A 19,392-nucleotide genomic window follows, 5' to 3' on the forward strand; every position below is an offset into this window, starting at 1 on the left:
AGCTTAGGGAGCCAAGGTTCCCTTTGGATGCCAGGAAGCACTTCCTGACAGGACCCCGAGGGTGTGGAATGGGCTTCCACGAGAGGTCGTTGAGGCCCCATCGGTGCGGGTGTTCAAGGATAGGTTGGACGTCCACATGGTGGGCATGTCGTGAGCAGAGCCGGCTGGTGCCGGAGGTCAGACTAGATGGCCCGGGAGGCCCCTTCTGACTCACTCTGTTGCTATGTTTCTATGATCAGTCAGTGGGGTTGGAGGATACTTGGGGTGGTGAAGCAAGGAGCTGGCCCCACACTGTTCTGTTTCAGAGACTGCTCAGGCTGCCCTTTTCTAAGCTTTTCAGGGCAGCCATGAAAGTAAGAGGATTACATTTAAAAATTCATGACACACTGAGGGCTGCTGATAAATCTGGCCTTATTGACTGGTTGCATATTCTCATATGGAGAAACAGTCTGGTAGGCAGGGCAGGCATTCAAGGAAGGCATTCAAGTGTTGCTGAATGCTTTGCTACTCTTGTGTTTTTGTCCAAAGAGCTGCTATAACTTTGTACAAGTGATGATGAGGTAAATCATGGGCATGTCGTGAGCGGAGCCAGCTGGAGCCGGGGGTCAGACTAGATGGCCCGGAAGTCCCCTTCTGACTTGCTCTGTTTTTATGTTTAAATATAGGCCAGGAAACCATGACTATGAAAATATGGAGTGGCTTTTAGTGGGATAGTTTGTCTTTTGGCAGAAACAGCATGTCAGTGGGATACCTGCAGGTGCCTGATTTCAATGCTATAGCAGTGCTGCTGTAGGTGTGGAAAACCAAACAAGTGACGTTTCCTTAATAGTGAAAGTGTGGCATCTGAAGAAGCAAACAAGTTTTGAATGTGTGTGTTTTTTAAAATCTGGGTAAAGTCCTCATTCTTGTTAGGTTATTCCCAATTGACAGCTGAGCCAAATTTCAGACATTCTCAACTTTCCTTCCAGATAGAATTTCAGAGTTTATTGTATGTGCGTGTTTAAGCAGTTGTGTGAATGAACAGACGTGGGTGAATATGAACCACAGTAAGTTGACATGCAAGCATGAAGAAGCAGGAGCATGGATGCAAGAAGGGTGCATGCATGTGTGTATGCATGCGTTCAACATTGTTATTTACAGCTATGTGCTTGCTTAGTGTGACGGCACAAGCAGACGCTCTTCAACAAGGCTATATGTGTGCCTCTCACACTGAAATACCACATCTAAAATATCAAATGCTATTCGGATGCGTTTTGTTGCACTTGAGGGTAAACTTATCTATGAATGTACATGAATGTGTTCATATATATGAACACATGTATGAATGAGTGGGAGGTGCTAGGTAATTATATTAGTTATAAACTTTCCTTTAATTTATCTCTGCTTTGGGATGTTAGAGAAATGCATAACGGAGTCAACCAATTTCAATCTATGAGTCCAACCTGCTTTTTCAAAGTCATGCAGTGTCTGTGTAGGCCAGTTAGTAGAGACTGTGTAAAGCCTAATTCTGCACATAGCAGGCTGCTTATATTCCACCCCGACTAAGACTTCAGCCAAAACAAACTATGCCGTTTGCTTTCCCACAAACCGGCAACTGCCTAGAATTGTGGCCACATTTAAATCATGCTTTTACAGGGTCAGATCAGGGTGGCCAGCATCAGCCCAAAGGTGCAGAGGGAGGCATTTGCCTCCCTTGGAGGCAACTTGGAGCCCTTTAAGTTAGACCCCTGGCTTTAAATGTCAGTGGCAGATTTTGAACTGGGGTCATTCTGGGCCACAGCTTCCATCCATGCAGCAGCTTCTCTTCTCTTCTCTTCTCTTCTCTTCTCTTCTCTTCTCTTCTCTCTCCTCTCCTCTCCTCTCCTCTCCTCTCCTCTCCTCTCCTCTCCTCTCCCCCCATGTCCCATGAAATCTGTTCATGAGGATCCCCAGCACTCCAGGTGGGGGATGCGATGGGGAAAGGGGATCCTTTCCACCAGCAGATGCCGTCCTGTAGCAGACAGGTGTGAATGGCTCCAGCTTATGGAACTGTGGAAGTCCCAGTGACAGGCTGGAGCCATTCGAATGGCTTTACGAGGGGAAGGGAGCATGGGGCTATCAGTGGCTACTAGTCCCAGTGACCATATGCGGCCTTCAGGATTAGAGCCAGTGAGCGGAGGTGTGTGCGAGGCCGAGGACCGCGGGCAAAAGGGTCCCGCTGCAGCCGTGTCGCACTTGTGGGTTTCTGTGGGCAGCCGCGTGGCCACGGCATGAACAGAATGGCAGACTCGGTGGATTCTTGCTCTGACCCAGCAGGGCTCTTCTTATGCTCTTGTGTGCACGTAACATAAAATAACACAACACGCTGGAACATCTTTTGTCCCTTCAAAACTTTTGAGTATTGGATGCCTTCAGGGTTGAAAAGAATTGCTAACAGGTATTTCTGGATTACTTTAAAGGTCCCTGTTGAAACCTTCCATGACCTGGTGCCAGGTGTCCATCCCATGCTGCTGGGGACAATGGGAGCTGTAGTACAGTACATTTGGAGAACTTCCACAGATTATGGAAGTTTGTCCTAAGCTTTTTAGGATGTTATGTTTTATATGTTAAATATAAAATATTTAATTATTTATTGATATAATTTTGTAAACAATTTTACAATATAAATACTTTTATTATAGCAGAATATAACATTATATATAAATATATAATACACAAGATAAATTTAATAAATAAACATATAAAATATTTATAAGTATATAATATTTAATATATTTTGAAACTTAGAAAAGCTTTGGGTGGGAATGAATAAATGGTTTTAATTAATTAATTAATTAAAAGTTTTTCTATCCTGTCCCCTACAAATGCCTTGGGATGGCTTACAGTAAAAGGGTGAAACTAAAAATTCTACAGGAGGAAAATTAAAATATTTATTTAAAAATATATTTTAAATATATGAGAGGCAGTGTAGCGTAGTGGTTGAGAATGTGGGAATGGACTCAGGTGATCGGGGTTCTAGTCCCGGCTTGGCCATGGAGCCAAGTGGGTGACTTTGGGCCAGGCACAGACTCCCAGCCCAACCTACATCTCTAGGTTGTTGTTCTGGGGATCAAGTTGACCCCAGGAGAAGGAAGACGTGGAGGATGTTAGCAGCTTTGAGTGCTTAAAAAAAAGGGAAAAAAAAGGCAGGACGTAAAACAAACGAACAAATATATATCCATTAACTTTTGTTAACCCCCCTCCCCTTTTAAATTGCCTTTCCCACACCTCTTTATATGGAAGGCCTCATATATTTTCCTGGCTCTTTCATGAGGTGGTATAATAAGCACTCTGTGCAGTATGGCAGACGATATAATGTGTTGTTTAATGCGAAGTGAACAAAATTTTTTAAATCTTACTGTCAAGTTCCCATTGCCCCTCCCATGTGCGTATGGCTGGGAATTCACTTACATTAAGTCGAGACAAGGCATAGATTTTTTAAAAAGGGACAGAAGTATCTAGGTTTATACTGTTTTCCTAGGAAATACTATAGCCTAAACTAGAACCCCAAAGATGGCATATTTCTTTTAAAGTACTGTGTATAAATGTGTCTGTTTAGACCAACTGTTTTAGACAGTTGGTCTAAAATTTGACACTTTTTGCAGGTGGCTGTTGACATTCCCACATGAATGCTGTACATTTCAACATACACTAGTTGTATCCCCATCAGTCAGACACAACAGCGAGAGTTGTTCATTTTGTTTAGGTTACTGTCGGCTTTCACTTGTGTATCCGAGTTTCTGTCCATTCACAAAATTCCTCATAAATTCTCAGTGTATGCATGTAAGTGAATGCTACTGATTACTATATTTTGGACATTTGTTACAAACAAACATCTACAAATCCAGGAAATTCTTTGACAAGAAAGAGCAACATAGGAACCTGGAAGGAATCCTTTTCAATTTTGAATAAAGGATAAGCAAGAATTTAAGCCTTTAATGCATCCATAGTTACGTCTCTATAATTTTTGAGCCACGGTTATGTCTCTAACTTTAGGTAAACATAGCAAGCCTTGCTGGTATGAGCTCAGAAAAGCTTTGAATGAAATGGGTAAATAAGAGGGTGAAACTAAAAATTGTTGTTTATTTATTTGAAGGGATTTAAACATGGATTCTTTCCCCCATTGCAACACCCAAATTTGCATTCTGTTAAAAATAATAAATCACTACATAATACATAGCAAGTCAATGACAGCAACCATTGGGTTAGAATACACTGTCTGCACAGTGGTTTTAAATCTCTGAATTCATGCTCTAGGATGCTCTAGGTATAGGAGAGCAGTCGAAGTGGATGGCTGATTCTTCCATGGACTAGAAGCTTGCAATTGGCAGGATGCAAATTAAAGTTCCAGATAAAATGCTTGCTATGTCTCGGCCTTATTTCTGAACCATGAAGGGTATGTATGGTGATACTTTTGTGTTCCCTTTACACTGGTTGGTTTTCCTTTTCCAATCTGTGTGCTCCCTCTCTTTTCTCCTCCCTCCCTCCCTTAATTCCTTCCCTTCCCAAGCTGTCTCCTGCTCAGGAAGAAGACCATGAAGAGCCCCCTTGTGCTGATTGTGCTGCTGTCCTTGCTAGTGGCCAAGTTCTGCCATGCTTACTGTGTTGAGTCTCAGGAGCCACAGCTGCCCAGTGGAATCCAAGCCAAGGTGAGCAGCTGGAATGGAGAGTGGCAGGGGAACGGGATGGGCCAGGGGCTCGGTGAGGATCTGCCTTAAACTTGCTCACGCCATTTTCCTGATGGAAGGCAGGATAAGTACGTGGCAGTCTTGTGCTTCCTAGGAATGTAGTTGAGGGTCCATATGATGCATCTGAGCAGTTTTTCTGCAGGCAGGAGCATCCTTCTTGTAATGGAGCAATGGAAAGGGTTGTGTTAAAGGAGACCGGAGTGGAGCGGGTGCAGCTTCGATGCAAAAGGGAGGGAAACTATGGCAGCCCCTGAAGTGACATCTGTATATATTCCCCACTGAAGGAAAGGAAAATTTTAAGAAGACTAATGAGTAGCAAGAAAAGGGAACTGTAAAGGGGGGGGGGAATCCCACCATTTTTGCCATGACTGGCATGGGATGGGCTTAGGAAGTGCTGGGTGTCCATCATGGACTCTCTTCTTTCACAGTCTCCGTGGAATTCCTCTAACTGGACCTGGGGTGTCTGGAGATTGAGCCTCACTTCTTCTCTAGTTGAGAAAATCTTATATTCAGTGAGGATGCAAAAGTTAGTCCAGCATTTTGCTCTATCTAAATAAAATGTATTTTTAAAAATCAGTATGGTCTGCATTTATGACCAAGTTGGACACGGCTGAATGGCTGATGATGAATTCAACTGTGAATTTTTTTCACAGAACTCTTTAACACAACTGAAACGTTTGCTGATGTAGTAGGTGATTTTTAATGGAATATTCCATGCCAGAAAGATAGATCAAAGTTTATTAAAGACTCCGGAAACACATCACAGAAGGACTTTTTTGCAGTTTGAAACCCCCTCCCCACAACTTATAGGCCTACTGTTTTTTAACAATATGAATATAAATGAATTAAACCATTTTCTGTATAGCATCAAACATACAACAGAGCTGATTTGATCTTAGTACTCCATATTTATTATTTATATCCTGAGCTTTTCCTTTTGAGGATCTCCTGACAGTCTTATTCTCCTATCAACAACCCTATGAGGTAGGCTAGGCTGAGGGACTGCGACTGGCTCAAAATCACCCAGTGAGCGCCATGGCTGGATGGTGGCTAGTGCCCAGAACCTCCGAGTCCCAGCCTGGCACTCTTAACTGCTCTACCACACTGGCAGTCAAGATAGTGTGTTAATCTTTTATCTAAGACTAAAAAGTAGAAATAGGACCTAGGACAAGATCAGTTCATGCCCTAGCCCTAGCCTTTCGATTTGTGAGTGGGAGCCTAAAGATACACAATCAGTGGAAGCCAAATTACTTTTTATTATTAAATGAAGCTATTAAGTAAGGAAACATGGAAACAGAATTTTTTTAAAAATATATTAAATAACACTGGAGAAATTAACTACTGGGGGTGCATGCACAACCTTTATATTGGATATGCTTCTTAAAGTCTCTTCTGGATTTAAAAAAATATTAAAGGTTTAAAAGGACAACATGAAGAAAGAAGTGGCTTTCAGAAACAATAGAATGGAAAACATATCGGACATAATTGGAGGTGTGATCCAATTGGGTTGAGGGTGATATTCCAAACTTGGAGGCTCAAGCACATCCAGTGCAGAGGGTGGAGATGGCAGAGATGACCTGCTTCTCAGCTGCTCCACGCATTCTGCATTTTCAGTAGATGGCTGTCTTCGGCTGTCTAGCAAGGGCATCTCTGAGGCAGAGGGACAGAAGTGACTGTGGAGTGAGTGCAAGGTATCTCATACCCTGGCCTCTCCAGCCTCCTCCCCTCCCTGCCCCCTTTCCCCCCTCTCCAAGGTTGCTTTCCTAGCCTTAGAGAGCAGCCAGTGTGGTTCTTTCCATTGGTGAGGGGTTGTGCTGGGACTGGAGGTGTAGTTCTTAGTTCTGAGGCTGACCCTTGGATTTGGGACTCTAAACTGGCCTTTGGACCCTGCACACGATATCTAGGAACTACAGGATTACTCCTTAAGTGAATTAAATGCGACTGAAGCTAGTAAATTTTATTAAACAGGTGCTTTTTGGAAAAAAAAGTTTGGCATGTTAGGTTGCATAGAGGCAGAGAGAGAGCGATGAATTCCACCCATAATTTCTTAAAGAATGTCAAAATTAAATCAATCAAAGGAAGAAATTATCAATGAATTTGTGAATGCTTTGAAATGTTTGTACTCATAACATAAGATGTTGGGAGAAGAAATCAGTTCCTTTAAAAAAAGGCATGGTAGTTTGAATATGTCAGCCTAATGAAAGATGACAAAAGAACCTCCGTAACATAAGATGAAACAAGAGAGAGGGTAAAAGGCTTATTTTAGAAGATACCAGGCTGTGGATCTCTAAAAGAGTTTGTATGGATGCTGTTGGATTGCAACAGCAAGCATAGCCAATGGTCAGGGTCAGGGATGACAGTCCAAAATTATCTGAAGGGCCAAAAGCTCCCCACCCCCAGCTTTCATAGCTCTTCTTTTCCAAGCTGCAGTTCACCAAAAATCATTTTCTACCACTGTCTTTAACATAGAGAAAAGGGCGACTTCCAGCCCTGCCACGCAACTGTAGGAGAACCAGATTCTCTCATGTTACATCGACAAGCAAACATTTAAGTAAAGACCCTATGGAAGTAATTCCTCCAGGGTAGCATGTTATCTTGCAAAAATAAGCAAACCAGCAAATAAATACACAAATAACAATACTGTGGAATATAAAGACAAATGGACTTATTTTGGTGTAAAATTTCAAAGGTCATGGCTGGTTTTTCTAGGCACATGAAGTGAACTGAGAAGATGGGTTTGCACTTTGTTTGGCTAAGCGCAGCCTGGGCTATGCACCTAGCAGGATGAGGTAGCAGGAGTTCTGAGCTGATAGAGCTGGGTCTGTCTTGCTTCATTCTGCGGAGCAGAGGTGCGTATTTTGAATGCACCTTCCCAGCAAGTGTAAGAATTGCCCAGAAGAGAGTAGGCAGGGCTTTGTCCTGAGCCTCCAAACTCTCTCCTTTTCTCGTCACAGCAGATCACAAGAAGCTTCTACCTACAAAGTTTACTATGTTAAAGGTGACCAGCCAGAACTGGTACTTGATGCAAAGAGAATAATATGAAGGTTGTTAGCAAGAGGCATCCATTGAGTTAAGACCCTCTAATTGTGGAGTTAGCTCATGCCTGTACCAGGAGTTGATTCCAAACTGATTTCTTCTCATCCTCTCTTTACTAAACAGAGGCAGTTCCACCCTCAGGGAGGCTTGCATGCCTTATGGGTTAGATTGCAGGAATGCTAAATGTGTCTTAATTGGTCTGCTCATTTGACTTGATGTTGGACCATGGGGCTGAAAAAGTTGCACCCCTCTCCCTCTGACCCTTTCTGTTCCATCATGTCTTCCTGCTGAACCAGTGGCACTTTGATTCTCATTAGCAGCTTGGCCTATCTTGCTGCTGTCTGACCTTGGTGTTTCAGCTAAGCACCCTGACCCCACCTCTTCTTCCAGTTTCTCTTCAGATCCTGAAATAGCCAGTTTGGAGAAGCTGCACCAAACCCTACAGCTTAGGAGTTCTCTTCCAGTTGTGCTGTTTAAAAAATACCCCCCCAAAACAAACAAACAAAAAACTTGCAGACAATTTTTGCATGGGGAATCTGTAAAATGATACCTCTCACCTGTACAAGTCTGGTCATGCAGTCTTCTCTAACACATTTGCATTCTAAAACCTTATTATGCTGCATGCATAAACCATGCATGGGCCATTCTTTGCACAAGTTATGGAACACCTTGGTTTCTTGTTGGCTAAAACTATTGTCTCCTCTCTGTATTCCAAGTATGGGAACAGGCTGTCAGTGTATAATGGGTCTTTAATCTTATGCAAAAGGAATATTCTTTCATAGGATATGAAAAAGGGAAGTTCAAAAGAAGATGAGGTAGGTCTTCCCTTCCCCTCCCTTCTTTCTTTATTAAAAAGAGCTTTATGCAGTCCAAATTGCTTTTGTGGACAAGACACAGCTGGAGTTGTAAGTAGAAGCTTTTATCCAATCCCTTATGAATTAGATCCATTGAGCACAAAAAGCTCAGAGAAATTGAATTCTACCTTCTACCACCACCATCTCTTCTTGCCACTTCCCTACCATCCCCAAAATGCCTCAATTTATGGCAACTTTAAGGCTCTTGCAAAACAAGTCTCCATTTTGGATGTTCCTGATCTTTGATCACATTTTACTTTCTCCTGAAATTACTTCACTTTCAGCAGCAGCAGCAGCAGCAGCAGCAGCTCCAGCCAGATTAAATTAGAGTGTCCCCTTTTTTCTACCTCAAGGCAGATTGAAACCTTGAATGAGGATATGTAATTGGCAAAGTTTTCCAATAGAAAACCTGCTCTGATGATCAGGAATCGTAATGGAACTTGTATTGAGTGGCACAGATCCTATAAAAATGGGGAAGTGTTCTAATACCAGGTGCAAATCATTGTCTCTTTACTAGCAGCTATTCCTCCTAAAGGAGATGCAATTGGATTTAGCAAACAATCACGACAGCCTTGCTTCCAGGACTGTGTTTTCTCTGCATCAAAACTTCCAAGTCAGCCATTGAAATAAACATCACAGAATTTTGGATTTGGCTAGCTTATTTCATGATTTTTTTTGTTTGCAAATGATTTTGAATGTTTAGAACAGACTTTCCAAAGCTGGTGCCTTCCAGACATTTAGGACAACAGTGGCCATCCTGCCTAGACACTGGCCATGCTGATTGGGGATGTGGCTTCCAATGCACCTGGATGGGCTCTGGTTGGATAAAGTTGGTCGAGGATGACAGAGGACATGGCGTTGGAGATGACTGAGGAAACCAGCTGTAGATGTTCAGTCACCAGATGCTCTGTGCAGTATGAGTGGCATCTATCCAGTGGAGTGTGGAACATCTGGGAGAAGGCATGAAAGGAGCCTGGGGATAGGTTGGAATTCAAAGCTACAGCCATGAGTGAGGTCTGCAAGACTGGCGAAGTAGCAATAGAAACAATGACTTCATTCAGACAATGCAGTCTACACCCAAGGGTTGAGAAGGACTTGCAATTGGCTTGTCATTGAACCATGGGTGGTTGATGAAATGTGGATTATTGTGGTGTATGAATTCAGCTGAGGCAACAAACCATGGTGAACAAGGCATAGTTCAAAACCTAGCAACCATGGGCTCTCTTCATGGGTAAGTTTCTGGTTTACAAGCTATGGCTTGTTAGTGCAGTTGGGTTCAGACAACATAATATTTATTTATTTATTGCAACTGTATGCTACTGCATAGCCAGAGGTTCTCTGGGTGGCTCACATATAAATATAACAAATAAAAGTAAATAATAACAAACAAATCATAAAACATAATTGAATTAAAATACAATATAAATACAACTATATAAATAGGAAACAGGAGGAAAATACAATAGAATATCCCATCTTTCAGCAACAGTCTATGGTTCCGTGGCAACCCAGTTTAAGAGGGCGGGTTCCTTTCATAATCCCGCTCCTTCCCAGCCCGTATCAGCATACGTTAAAGATGATGACACACTGGAATGCACTGGTTCTTTTTCAGGAACAGACTGACCTTTCCAAATGGATTCCTTCCTTCCACAACAGGCTTTAGGGACTGTTCCCAAATGACCAATCAGGAAGCAAGCAATTCGCCCATCCAGCCCAGCATTGTCTGTTCTGGCTAGGAGTGGCTGACCAGAGTCTCCAGCAGAGGGTCTTTCCCAGTTCTTTGAACTGCAGAAGACAGAAATGAAGACTGGGACCTCCTGCATGGGAAGCATGTGCTTACTTGCTGAACAATTGTGCTTGGGTGGCCATATGCCCTGCTTTGCAGAGCATCTTTCTTGACTTTAAGGCCTCTCAGAGGACTGCTCTCTACTTGAAGGGCTGTCCAATCCAAGTCTAATTTTACAAGCAAGAAAACTATTAATGGCACTGAACTAGGGCCTTCCAGTTGCACCTCAACCTGACCAGCAGAGTGAGCAAGGAGGACACGGTCAGAGTCTGCCTCACTGTGGTGAAATGTATCACATTTTTATTTAAATAATAACAAGTTTTCATTTTCTAAATTGGCACCTGCACAAATGTCCAAATTACTGGCCTCTTTTGGCACTGAGCCAATGGGCACCCTATGCCGAATTGAAAAGCTCTGCCCTTCTGAATGGTTTGAGATGCCGTGGGTGGCAAGACTGAACTGTGACCTGTGGCAGACAACTAGATTCCCTCAGTCACAGGAATGCACAAGTGGCATTTCCTGCAGGCCTTGGGAATGGATGTCCCTCGGTCGCCTTACAGGTCCTGCTTAGTCAATTCATATTATGTTCTACCCGAGTGTTCAGAAGCCTCCCTCCTACACCTGAGTAGGAGCCATAATCCTGGAGGATTCTCCCCACCCCTCCTGTTTTTTTTTAAAGTTTTATTTGAAAAATTATAATCCTAAAAAAACAAAAAGAAAACTACAAACAACATCCATCATCAAAAACATCGTGCCCGCTGGGTCAGCCCCCACACCCTTCTTTTTCAATTTCTGATAACTTAAAAAAAACATTTAAATCTATGCAAAGTCCCGTTTCTCTAGCCAATAATAAAAAGAGTCCCAAGTTTGAAAGAAGTCAGTATCTTCCTTCTCCTTCAATGATAAAGTCAATCTATCCATTTCTGCACAGTCCAGGATCTTTTTTTAGAATCAGTTCATTGGTAGGTAGTTCTTCACTTTTCCAGTGTTGAGCGAATGCAAACCTTGCCACAGTGATTACATGTAAAATCAAATACATTTCTTGTTTACTAATGTCCTCCGGTATAATGCCTAATAAAAAAACTTCAGGTTTAAAAGCTAAGGATTTTTGTAACATTTCCTCGAGCCATTTATGTATTTTAATCCAATACTTTTTCACATTATCGCAAGTTCACCACATATGATAAAAAGTACCCAATTTATGTTTACATTTCCAACATCCATTTGACATATTTGGAAACATCTTAGCTAATCTATCTGGTGATAGTTACCATCTATAAAACATGTTATACAAGTTCTCTTTATACGAAGTTGCTAATGTTACCTTGATATTTCTCTCCCACAGCTTTTGCCACTTTTCTAATTCAATATTATATCCAAAATTTTGTGCCCACATTATCATAGTTTCCTTAACCTGTTCCATTTTCCTATCAAGTAAGAAGTCATATAATCTTTTAATCATTTTCTCATCTGATTTAAGCATCACTTGATCAAATGCTGTTAAGTCCTTATAAAAACCCCACGCTTTACAATCTTTAGCATATCTTGATTGTATCTGCACCTTATGCCACCAAGAGACATTAGATCCCTGTTCTTGTGTTTCTTGATTCAATTTCAGTCCTCCATCCTTATCCAAAATGTCCTCATATCTTATAATCCCTTCAAAATTCAATGCATTTGGATACACAAAAGCTTCCATGGGTGAAAGCCATCTTGGTAATTTATTATACAGTTTTATCTTTAACTTTTCCCACACCGACATTAATGTTTTTCTAATATAGTGACTTAAAAAAGAACCATGTGACTTAGCCTTCTCATACCACATATAAGTGTGCCAGCCCATTTGCAAATCATGCCCTTCAACATACAAAATTATCTTATTTCTTAAAGTTATCCATTCTTTTAGCCATGTTAAAACAGAAGCTTGATAATACAACATCCAATCAGGGGGACCAAAACCCCCGTTCTCTTTAGCTTCCTGAAGTATTTTTAATTTAATCCTTGGTTTCTTCTTTCTCCATATAAATCTTGAAATTTGAAAATTTAAATCATCAAAAAATTTTCTATCAATTTTTATGAATCATTTGAAATAAAAACAGAAGCTTTGGTAATATATTCATTTTAACAAGTGCTATTCTTCCCAGCAAAGATAATTGCAAATTAGCCCATTTTTCCAAATCAATCTTAATATCCTTCAGTAGTTTATCGTAATTGTCTTCTTTCAGAGTAGTACACTTAGCTGTAAGATAAATTCCCAAATACTTAACTTTTTTGACAATCTGCAAATTTACTTGTTCCTGCAGGGTTTTCTCTGGTCTTGTGTAAAATTTTTTACTAACAGTTTCATCTTTTCTCTATTTATTTTCATCCCAGTAACCTCGCCATATTCTTCAATCCTTTGTAGGAGTTTAGGCATTGTTGCAAAGGGTTCCTCTGTTATGAAAACCAGGTCATCAGCAAATGCTTGCAATTTATAGCTTTCATCTCTAATTCTGGTACCTTTAATGTCTGCATCATCCCTGATATTTCTATTCAACAGTTCTAAACTCAGTATAAACAACAGAGGTGATAACGGACATCCTTGTCTTGTACCCTTTTGTATCTCTATAACCTTTGTAAATTCTCCATTAATTATAATCCTAGCCGACTGCTTTTGATAATTGCTTGATATTGCATTAATAAACTTTTCACCAAACTCCATTTGGGTCATCTGTTGCTTCATAAATTGCCAGTTAACATTATCAAAGGCTTTCTGTGCATCCATAAATAATAAAGCCATTCGTTTTTCCATATGTATCGCATAATACTTTAGGATATCCAAGATAGTTCTCAAATTATTCCTCATTTGTCTTTTAGGCAAAAAACCATTTTGGTCTGAGTGAATAAAGTCTGTTAGAAACTTCTTTAATCTTTCTGCCATTATGGAGGCAAAAATTTTGTAATCCACATTTAATAATGATATAGGTCTATAATTTTGAATCTGTGTTAAGTCCGTATCTTCTTTCAGTATTAATGTAATATTTGCCTCTGTCCAAGTATTTGGTATTTTAGCATTTAACAGTGCTGCATTACATATATCTTTAAGAAGCGTAGCAAAGACTCCTTCAAAGGATTTATAAAACTCTGCTGGCAGCCCATCTGGGCCAGGAGTTTTATCATTCTTTTGCCACTTAATTGCCTCTATTACCCCACCCCTCTTGTTCATGCATAATGTCAGCAACACCGAGAGAATTTCTAAGAGCCACAAAGCGTCCCTCCACTTCGGACCATTGAGGGTGGCCAGAACAGCCCACTGCTTGGAAGAACTGCCAGAGGACAGTCCTCTACTTGCAGTTCTGCCCAGTCCAAGGCTGGCTTAAAGTCAATGGACCCTTAGAGGAGAGAGCCTTGAAGCTGCCCATCCACACCATGCACCTGAACCGGCAGGCACACAAGTCATCCGGTCATAGTCTTCTCCCCCATGTCATGTATTTCTATTAAAGTATAGCTGTCCTTTTAAAATTTGTACCTGCCCGTGTAAATGTGCAAATGCAAGTGTTATACAAATAGGTACCCCCCCCCTTTTGGCGATGCAAGTCCTCTTTTTGGCAGTGGTCATCCTGATAGTAGCCCTCGTCCCCTTGTGGGGATGGGATGGTTTGCTGGGCCTGCTGATGAGCGTTTTCTGACTTTCCCCTCCCTGCAGTTCCTTGCGCACGAGGAGATGGGCTCTCTCCACAGCCAAGCTGCTCGGCACGTGGCTGTGTCAGATGAGACTGGTCAATACGTGTCCTTCTGTGCTCAGTGCTACATGCAGCAATAATGATTTATCACAGAGGGGATTCTGCAGCAATCCGGCTCTGATGGAAGCCAGCCCCAAATGAGGAAGATGGTGTGTGTGTCTCTCGCCTGTCCGCACTTCACATGCCGGAGCCCACTGGACTGGCAGAAGGCAGGGAGGGAGGGTGGCCCCCCTTTCTTCCACAGGCAGCAGGCTCAGGCTGTGTTCAGGGGGCTGCAGGATCTGGTTTCATTTTAGGGCCCTTCCCTTGCAAACAGTCACAGGCAGACGGGGTCCTTGCATTGCCAATCCAGTAGGACTCTCGGGGCTGATTAGGTCATTTGTGCTTTGTCCGGGCCATTCAGAAATCCTGCCTTACCCCACACGACAGCCAGCTTTGGGAAAGTGGGGCAGGCAGCATCGCAACGCTCCTCTGTCCTCCACCACCTTGCCACCACCTGCTGCCCCTCAGCACCTGCCCCCTGAGCTGGACGGGAGCCTTTCTCCGCCCCTGTGCAGAGTTCTTGGGAATCCCAGGTTTGGGGGAGCATTCAGCTGTCAGCTGCTACACACTGCCACTTCAAGATTTGTTCTGCCTGACGTCTTCTTCTTTCCCAGCAGAAGAGCTCAGACCCTTACAAGCTGCCTCCCTCTTTGCTCCGGAGATTGTATGACAGCCAAGGGATTTCTGGTGAGGCACTCATCAGGCTGTTGGGCAAGGAAGAAATAAGTAAGTCTCCCCCTACCTGTGCCTTCTTCCCTGCAAAGGCACTTTCACGACAGACCGAAAGGGATATTTGGCCTGCAAGGAGTTCTGGACACATCGGTCGCTTGAAATGTCAGAGCGTGGGGCACTTTTTATGAATTTTGCCATACAGCAGTTAGACAAGCAAGCTCCTGCAGACATGGTTGAATGGGGGGGGGGGCATGAAAGCTTCACCTGCATGCATGCACTGGCTGCAGTTGGTACGAGGGGCAGTGGCAGCAAAGAACAGGGCAAGTACGGTGTGGCCCAGTCCCCCCTTTGTATACTTGGATAAGGGAGAATGCGTATCAGGCATACGCCTGTAGAATGCATTCCCTGGAATGATGTTGATAATGGTAGTTGTCTACTTCAAAAGCCTCTGAAAGTCAGCTCAAATCGATGGCAATTGCAACCCATTTAATTCAGGGGTGGCAAGGAAAATGTTGGGGATTTAGAATGGGGTGACAGGGACATTTGGTGGGGAGGGAAAGTTGGGAGTGGATACTCTACAGGTGAGGGCAGTCTTAAAGTGAGAAACTAGCTCTCCCCACTCCCACTGCAGGCTTGGGCCTACCCACTAGAGTGGCAACACATTTCCGCAAAAGCAATGAGGTCCTCAGGCCAAAAAAGCTCCCCATGCGCTCAGGACTTAAGTGCCAGCATGTGTCTGAGTCTCCTTAAAAAAGGAGGCGTGAGCTGCAATGGTGAATCTGTGCCATTGATCTCAGGGGTGCTGTTTCTTCTTTTCCAGGTCCCCAGGCACTTGCCTCTTCCCAGAAACGTAAGTCAGGCCCTCAGCTGGACTCTGCAATGACTATTGTTCCCTCTGTGAGCATCTTCCCTAGGGAGAGCTGGAAGCAGCCATATCACTGGCAAGGGGGATGAGGCTAAGAGCTGGTGGCTGGCCTGCAGCCAGCTAGTCGATTCATGGTGGAGGCAACTTTTCCCTTCAAAACTGCTTTTAAACGTTTTCCCTTTAAAGTACCCCGTGCTTCTGTGCCTTCCCCTCCGGCCACCCATGTCCTTTACTCGGCAGGGTGCGTGTGTTCTGCAGCAGTACTTGGCGTTGACAGTCGTGGCCTGTCCAGGGCTGAGGCTGGGATTCCCCTTGGCATGGAAGTGAAATGGGTGGAAGCAGCTGCTAGGGTGACCAGCGAAAGGATGAGGGAGAACTGTAGCCTGGTGAGGCTGAGAAGAGCTTGTTCGCATGATCTGGTGGGGCAGGAAGAAGAGGTTATTTCCTCTTCTCGAGAGAAGGTGCTGAGGGAGTAAGTGGTTGACTGGAGAGTAAAGCTGCAAGCCAGCACACGGGCATCTCCCAACTGGGCGCTCTCCTGATGTTTTAGAGTATGACTCTCAGCGTTCCTGACCCTGGGCATTGCTGCCTGGGAGGGGTGGCTGGCAGTGGTGCTCTCCGTCGCTGACTTGTGAGTCGGCAGTGGCAGAACAGCGCTTGCTTGCTACGAGTCGACCTCAGGCAGTGCTGATCCTGCTGCTGCACGGAGCCCCGCTGGGGTCTGGGCTGCTGACCACTAGGGTGCTTTGCGGGTGGCGGTCAGCAGCGATCGCTGGGCAGCTCCTTGGCAGGGGCTTTTGCTGCTCTTGCCAAGTGGCTCACTTGCAGTTGGACTTGATCCACGATGGCTTGTGTCGCCTTTGTCTAAGCTTGGACAATATATGAACTCATCGTGGGTCCAACTCTGCTCTAAGCCATGGGTTGCCTTTCCATGAAGCTGGTCCAAGGTGATAGCTAGGAGCGGATTGTCCTTTACAGGACTGTAAACACTGAAGACTGGCATGCAAGTGCTGCAGGAATCAGCGCCACCACAGTAGAGTTAGAAGTCCCTCATTAAAATAAGGCTGCTCTTCCTTTCTGTTTGCATTTCCATCTAAAATCTGCTCTTCTGATGCCATTTTTGGCCTCTTTGTAGGAGACATGCATGATTTCTTCGTCGGACTCATGGGTAAAAGGACCACAGAACCTGGTAGGTGTGTGGATGAGCTGCATGTGGGCGTGTAACCCAGGAGATTCCATCACTCACTTCCAGAACCCCAAGGCAGATTTTAATGGATTTCTCAGAATAGATGGGAATGGGATAGGTTCTCCAATGCATTTCCTTCTCTGATCGACAGGCTGCAGTTATGTGGAAGTGCATTGAAAGTCCCATCTATGATGTTGGGTACAGAATGCAACTTCTTGAGATTCTCAGCTCTCTTTTAAAAAATGAAATAAGTCTCACATTTTTAGTCCTTGTGGTTGCCAAAATCAAAGTAAGTGTGCAATCATTAATGAAATTCAGAAACTGAGGGGTTGCTGAATGAGCTTTTCACAGAAGCAGAATAAATTATACCAAGTAACAATGAAGCAAAATTAGGCAAAATAGGAGTAATGCATAATTCGTGCAGGTTGCCACATTCAGTTTTTGAATACAGAGTTTGGAGTATGGGAGCAGAAGTTTGTTTGTTTTTTAAGTTCAGGGTACATAAACAACTCAGCTCTTAGGTTTCCTTGGTCAGTGAAGCAATTATACGGTGCTTGTCTGAAATGGAAATGTTGACACAGAGTATATCTCCAGGCTGGAGGAAGCAGTAAAATCTCTCAGGTTGAATGCTTGTAGAAGTTAGGAAAGTAGACAAGGAACTCTTCGGTACTATCCCACCTGAGCTGAAGAAAAATGTAAGGGAAGATGCGGCATCTGCCAAAGGGATAGAACAGGAATGTCTGCTAGAAACTGACTCTCTCTGTCCTCTACTTTTAGATAATCCCATACCAGATAATAGGGAAGTGCTCACTGATTTTGGAGACCTAAAGTACTCACCAAATGCAGAATGAGGTAAGGCTGGAGAGGCCAGAATGTTCCTTTCTGCTTTGAAAAAAGGATGAAGAGGGATTTGTCTCCATGCTCCTCCCATGGACACGTCTAGCTGCACAGGCAGGCACATTTAGATAGGCACAAATGCAAGGTCAGCTACACGCCCCCACCCACACACCCGACCCCAAATCTAAGTACAGCTGTTGACATGGTTCTTTTGTGATTAAGCTGCAGCTGAAGGAACACAGTGTTCTGTTGGTGAAGATTGTGGCAACAGGGATTTTCAGTGCAGGTTGGAGATACACAGGGTAGGTGCTGCAAATTAGGCAGCAATTTATAATAAATGAGGCAATTCCAGCTGTCATGCCTTTTCCAGAGCCGGAGCAAAAGCAGCAGTTCTTTAAATAGACATGTTTATACAGTGAGCAAAGCAATTTTTTGGAGGATGTTATACCTAGACCTAGAGACTCTGAGAAGGGCACTTTCTATGCATTAGTTAGTATTTGCAGGATGGCTTTTTGGAGCACTTCCCATGCATGTAGAACTGACCAAAAACAAACAAAAACAACAAAACAACAAACACAAGAATTGGTGAGCCCAGTAATTTTAAATGAGGAAACCCATGAGCCAAATCTAACAATGGTCATGGGATTAATTCTAGATATCTTGACAATATCTAGAATTAATTGTAGATATTGTAATATTTGTATTAACTTATATGTACAGTGTGATCCCTACTTGCTCAAGTGGCGAGCAGTTTTGGGTGCCATGCTAGCCAGGCCTTGGCTTTCTTTGGATGAGAGAACACTTAGTGGCTAGTGCAATATTTGTAATATTTGCTTTAAAAACACACTATTCGAGTATCGAAGGAGGCAAAGAGGCACACCTAGAAGGTAGAAGGTACCACAGAGAATTTAGACTGCCCCTAGGCTGCACCCCCAGTGTCCAGCCAACTCCAGCTGGAAGCTCTACTTTCTTTCTCATCCAAATGGCACATTCCTCTATATGTCTCTCCCCTTAATGGACGTGAGTCACCCTCTTGATCTTTGCCCACCCTTTGGAAAACTATCTCCTAACTTATGCATGAAACATTAACTGTTTCATGCCCTATATTAGCAATTCTTGCGTGAAGATGATACTTGTGCAGCCAAACCAACAGTGCTCAAGAGAGAACCATTACAGTCATGAACAAGCCTGAAGTTTGCAGAGGTTCATTTAAAAATTCAGAAGGAAGAAAAAGGGGGCTGCAACACTGCTTCAATAGAGAAATACAATTATGTGTTTTCAGAACAGAGGTGGGGGAAGGAAGGGAATAGCAGCAGATACGTAACCTGAGTACCAGGGAATCCACTGCAATGTTGGTTGCAGGTCCCACCGGCTGTGAGCTATTGATCAGCAATCTCTATCAGCCCTAGCACTGTCTTTTCAACTGGGAGTGGGGAGTTACAAACCTTAACATGGTGAGGTTCTTAATGTTTCATGTCCACAGTGCACATATACTTCCCGGCCATTTCCCTGGAGTGCTGGGATGCTTAGCCACAACTCATTTTAAAAGCAAAAGGCCAACCGCCCCCCCAACCAACCAATCAACCATACAAACCATACAAACCAACCGAGTTTGCTTGCTTCTCCAACCATACTGTTTCATGAACTTGGATGAAATTGACCAACAGACAGGGAAACCATTCAGAA

The 19,392-nt window shown here is 43.3% G+C and overlaps 1 protein-coding gene across 1 annotated transcript; it reads left to right on the forward strand.

Annotated features, from left to right (window-relative positions):
* The first annotated feature begins 4,520 nt into the window (after window positions 1–4,520).
* TAC3 (tachykinin precursor 3) lies at window positions 4,521–17,720 on the forward strand. Its single transcript, XM_044443329.1, has 5 exons — window positions 4,521–4,667; window positions 14,764–14,872; window positions 15,639–15,668; window positions 16,819–16,872; window positions 17,647–17,720. The coding sequence occupies exons 1-5, from the start codon at window positions 4,554–4,556 to the stop codon at window positions 17,718–17,720; spliced, it is 381 nt and encodes a 126-aa protein (XP_044299264.1). The 5' UTR covers window positions 4,521–4,553.
* The last annotated feature ends 1,672 nt before the right edge of the window (window positions 17,721–19,392 follow it).

Source organism: Varanus komodoensis, unplaced genomic scaffold, assembly GCF_004798865.1.
Source record: "Varanus komodoensis strain SLA01 unplaced genomic scaffold, ASM479886v1 scaffold41, whole genome shotgun sequence".
NCBI lineage: Eukaryota > Metazoa > Chordata > Lepidosauria > Squamata > Varanidae > Varanus > Varanus komodoensis.